The sequence below is a fragment of the Chinchilla lanigera genome, unplaced genomic scaffold, assembly GCF_000276665.1.
Source record: "Chinchilla lanigera isolate Chin_1 unplaced genomic scaffold, ChiLan1.0 scaffold00011, whole genome shotgun sequence".
NCBI classification, from domain to species: Eukaryota; Metazoa; Chordata; class Mammalia; order Rodentia; family Chinchillidae; genus Chinchilla; species Chinchilla lanigera.
In genome coordinates, this window is record NW_004955412.1 from 9852265 (window position 1) to 9857823 (window position 5559).

At 33.9% G+C, this 5559-nt stretch overlaps 1 protein-coding gene across 1 annotated transcript in view; it reads right to left on the minus strand.

Moving 5' to 3' along the window:
• The window catches only part of Cwf19l2 (CWF19-like 2, cell cycle control (S. pombe)), a 102269-nt gene that overhangs the window by 93514 nt on the left and 3196 nt on the right, over positions 1-5559 (minus strand). The window contains exon 3 of the mRNA XM_005378021.2: positions 4335-4454. Within this exon, the coding sequence (XP_005378078.1) occupies positions 4335-4454 (120 nt within the window). The remainder of the gene's footprint in view (positions 1-4334; positions 4455-5559) is intronic.

A 5559-nucleotide genomic window follows, 5' to 3' on the forward strand; every position in this document is an offset into this window, starting at 1 on the left:
GGGAAGGGGACGGAGGGAGAGGGAAGGGGAGGGAGGGAGAGAGAGGGAGAGAGAGGGAGGGAGAGAGAGAGAGAGAAGACAGGACTGTTTCGGTCCCTTATAGTGTGTGCAGGCTACCTGCCCTAGGGTGGGTGTAGCTCTCACACCCTTAATCTCAGCCAGAACTATGCCAAACCAATCACTGAACTGATTTACCAATCACACATCCTCAATCCCAGTATCACGCTCTCTAGATTCAGCCACCTCTGAAAAATCCCCATGACCACACGAGGATTTGAGGAGATGGCTACACACAAACCATAACAAAAAAATAAAACTACGTTGTTTAACCAGTGACTACTATGAGACTTTCTAACAAATGCAGCAAATTAGCTGATACATTCCCTATTGAATATAGTCAAAGGCTTTGGTTTACAAGGCCCTATCAATTCAGTTTTATCTCTATTCATCCTTCCTTATACATATAATCTTAATGAATCTTAATTAAAAACTTAAAATCCATACAGAGCTACCACATTAGATACTGCAAAAGACCTTCTAATTAAAGGGGAAGAAACTGGAGTGGGGGATTTAGCTCAGCAGCACAGCGCCTGCCTGGCAAGTGTGAGGTCATGAGTTCGGTTCCCAGTACCAGAAAAAAATTTAAAAAATAATAAAGGGGAAGAAACTGATAGGCTAAATACAAAGTTCCAAATATATCCTGTCTATAAGAAATACACTTTCAAAATAAAAGAAACATACATATTAAAACTAAAAGAATAAAGAGAGGCACCATGAAAAAACAAATAATAAGAAAGAACAATACAAAACAAGGCAGACTTGAGACAAGAGTACCACCAAAAGAAATAAAGAACATTTCATAAATCAGTCAATTCACCAAGAGAGAATAATCCAAAACGTACACATATATACTTAATAAAGCTTTAAAATACAAAAGGCAAAACTTAAAAAAAAAAAAGGAAAGCCAAAATAGACAAATCAACAACTGCAGGTAGAGCTTGCAAAACTGCTCTTTCAGTAACTGACAGAACAGATAAACACAAGGTAAGAATGCTGGAGACTAAACACTATTAACGAATTTTTCCTAACTGACATTTATAAAACATAACACCTAACAATAGCAGAATACATATTACTCTCAAGTACACATAGTGTTTCCACCAAAAGAAATCATAAGATAGGTCATACAGTAAGTCTCCATCATTTTTAAATTAAAATTATATAAAAGGTACGTTCTGTAATAATAATGGAATTAAATCAGCATCCAAAGTGGTGAGATTATGGGCATAGGCCACTACAGCATGCCCAAATTAAGTAACAAAATATAACTGGTAAAATATACAAATATCTGCAAATTCAAAAATTCACTTACATATAATCCATGAGCTAAAAAAAAGTAAATTTTCAGATTTTTAAATAAGATAATAATAAAAATATAACCCATCAAAATGAATCAGTAGTGCAAAGGGGAAAAGTTAAACATTAAGTATTTATTAGAAAAGAAAGATTTGAATCAATGACCTAGGTATCTCCTCAGAAAGCTAGGAAAAGAAAAGCAAATTAAACATAAAATGAGGATTAGGAAAGAAATAATAAAGATAAATGAAATCAGTGAAATAAAAAATTAAAAAATCAACAAAACTGAAATGTAAGTTTTAAAATACTGGCAAGATTGATTAACTTCAAGCTAGACTGACCAAGGTAACAAAGAGAAAATAGAAATGATCCAACTGAGGAATAAAAGAGATACTACTACAGCTCTTAAAGGCATTGAAAAGAAGAATATTTAGACAAAGTAAATTCCTTTAAAAACCCAAGTTACTGTAACTCAATATTTAATAAAAAAATGTAATACAGCTATTAAAGAATTAAATTTGTTGTTAAAAACCACTGCACAAAGAAGACTCCAGGACTTCACTGTTGCACTTTAGTAAACATTTAAGGCAGAAACAATGCTAAGGCACAAACTCTGACAAAAGAGGAGGAATACTTTTTAATTCATGTAAGAGGTAAGTATTGCCCTTGTACTAAAATCCCAGCATTCCTCCTAAACACAGATACAAAAATCTGCAAGAAAATGTTAGCAAATCAAATCTACCAATATATGTAGTATATAAATCATAGAGTTATTCACTGCTTTAAGACAGGGACATATTCCAAGAGATGTGTCATTAGGTGATTTTTGTCACTGTGTATACATCATAGGATACACTTACATAAATTAAGACGCTTATGATGTCATTAGGCAACACGATCTTATGGTACTGCCATTTGTATGTGGTTCATCCCTGACCCAAACTTCAAGAGTTCATGACTGTATATGAAAATATATTTCATATTTAACTAATTTATATTATATTAAGTTCTATACTGAATGTTATAAATTTGTATTATATATTTGCAATATATAATATAGTTTATGTCTTTATATAGATATATAGATACTATATATATATATTCCCCCTTCCTCCAGTACTGGGAATCGAACTCATGACCTTGAGCTTGCCAGGCAGGCACTGTGCCGCTGAGCTAAATCCCCAGCCCTGTACATATACCTATGACCAAATGTGTTTCTCCCAGGAATACAGGCTGGTACAACACTGAGAAATCAAATCTATGTATTTCTCCATATTAACAGAACAAAGAAAAAAAATATGATCGTATCAGCTGGTACATTGAAAATGTAGTAAAATTCAATATTCATTAAAGATACCAAATGACAGAAATCTAGAAGTAAAAGAGTTTCCTCAATCTGAAAAGGCATTATGTGAAAATACTACAGCTCAAGCAGAGGTTGTATCTCAGGGGCACAGCATTGCTTAGCATGGGCAAGGCTCTGGGTTCAATCCCAGCACCGTAAGAGAAGACACCTCACAGGAAACATCATGATTAAAGGTGAAAGCCTAAATGCTTTACCCCTAAGACAGGGGGTAAGGCCATGATGTCCATGTACTCTGATCATTTGTATTCAACGTATCAATAGTCCTAGCTACTGATAGAGGCAACAAAAAATGAACAAATGAAATAAAAGACATAGATGAGAAAGAAAAAAGTAAAACTGTCTTTATTCACACATAACATAATCAAGTACCGAGAAATCTACCTAAGAACCTACTAATAATAGTATCTGTGAATTTAACAAAGTGAAAAGACAAAACCTTAATATACAAAAGGTAATCATATTTAGATACTAGTTACAAACACAGAAAATAATTTTTTTTAAAAGTTGCATCTACAATAATATTCCCAGAAAAATAGGGAAAAAGTAATAAAGCATATGTAAGACCTCTACACTGAAAGTTTCAAAACACTGCAGGAAAAATGAAAGATGGCTCAAATAAAATGGACAGCATGATAAACTAAAACACTTGGTATTTTAAAAAGCCAAAATTACACTGAGCAATCTCACACATTTTTGTACTTTTCTGACTCTACTAAGCCCTTGCTCCCTTTTTTTTTCCTTGCTCCCTTTTTTTCCCTCATTCTTTTAAAAATCTCAAATCATGTCTGCACAAATTGGAATGAATTGCAGCTATTTTCCCTACTGTAATTGTTAAATCAAATCTGTTTTCACTGATTTAACTAATATCTAGCGTGTTTATCTTTGACAGTATACTGCTAAAAACATAGTTTCTAAAACTATGGCTAAAACGTTGCACTATGGTGATTCACCTGAGCAAACAATCCCATAAAGATCATACATGGGAGACCAATTTCCCTAAACATCTCTAGCTCACCACTCTGCAAGTATAACCTTTGCTCCTGTAAACAAGTATAAAGGTTTGATCTGCTGTCTTTTCTTCTGTGGGGCCTTGCAGCCTAGAAATGACTAAAGATAACAATGAATCCTGTACTCTCTTTTAACTCAAAAGTATACAAACAGAGCTTATGTTAAAGACTTAAATTTAACTTCTTCTATGAAAACACAAACAAGATAACAGATTCTCAAATGTCTTGAAAGTTCATTTTCACCAAACTGCTCTTTCCTGCTTCTGCTAATTTTCTAACTATTTTTACTCAGCTTTCTTTACTTTCCCTGAGGGAGTTCGGTGTTGATGTTCATGTTTTTTTTCCAGCATCCCCAGGCATCTCATCCATTTAATGGCTCCAATTAGTAATGACTCCCAAATCATATCTCTACGCTCTTACTGCAACTCAAAATCTACATTTCCAGTATTTCCTGGACATCTTCAAGTATATGTGTCCCAAACAATTTCATTAACTAGCAATATATTTTTTAGGTTCTCATATATTTGAAGTTATCATAAATTATTCTTTTAAATAAAATTTTCTCTATTCACGGCTTATCTATATTGGTTAGTTTTAGTACTTACTGATGAACTATCAGTTGATTCACTTTTCTCATATTTCTGTTTCTTGCTCTTTTTTTTCTTCTCTTTCTTTACTTTTTTTGAATGCTTATCTTTTTTCTTCTTTTTCTTCAGAGAATGTTCCTATAATCAGCAGATGGGAAAGGAATTTAGTTTTTGTATTATTTTAGAAGGAAACGAGTTAAGGGGAAAATATCCATATTCTACAAACAACTGAATTCTTCTATGAAGGGAAATAAAAAATATAACTAAATAAATAAAAACTTCTACAAAACTTTAATGTGCTTTTTGTAATACAGGCACTACTAAACAAATCATAGTTCAGATTTCCTACCAAAACATATGATGAAAATTTTTATTTGTAGATTCATGTAATATAATCAAATACATACTTATAAATACATGTGTGTAAATAGATACACACACGCACACATGTGCACACATATATATCCCTGCATGTGCCCAAAAAAATGTATATAAGACTAGTAGGCCAAACCAGGAATGGTACCACAAGCCAATAATCCCAGGTACTTGAGAAGCTGAGACCGGCAAGTTCAAGGCCAACCTGAATAATTTACCAAATCCCTGTCGCAAAAAACAAAAAAGGGCTAGCAATGTAGCTCTGTGGTAGCGGTTCCCTGAGTTCAATCCCCAGTACTAAAATACAAATAGACAGACAGATAGACAGACAGATAGACAGACAGACAGATAGGCAGATAGACAGACAGTAAAGATAGATACTGTAATTAGATATAATGATAAAAATATAAATAAGACAGACAGATACCATATATAGATAATTAAATATAATGGTCAGTTAAATTAGCATGGATTAAAACTGCAAGAAGGGACCAGAGGGGAGGCAAGGAGAGAGATAGGCAGAAGGAACACAAAGGATACAAAGTTTCTTTGTATACAAAGATACAAAGTCAGACTGAAGGAATCAGTTTTAATGACCACAGGTAATAATAATATATATTCCAATAACCAGGCATGGCGATGTATACCAGTAATCCCAGTACTTGGGAGGCTGAGACAGTTGGATTGCAAGTTTGATGCCAGGCCTGGGCTATATAATGAATTCAAGACCAGTCTGATTTAGATGATGATGAGATCTGGCTTTAAAAACATAGATAGGGGCTGGGGACTTAGCTCAGCGGCAAAAGCGCCTGCCTGGCAAGCGCAAGGTCGTGAGTTCGGTTCCCGGTACCGGAGAAAAACCAAAAAA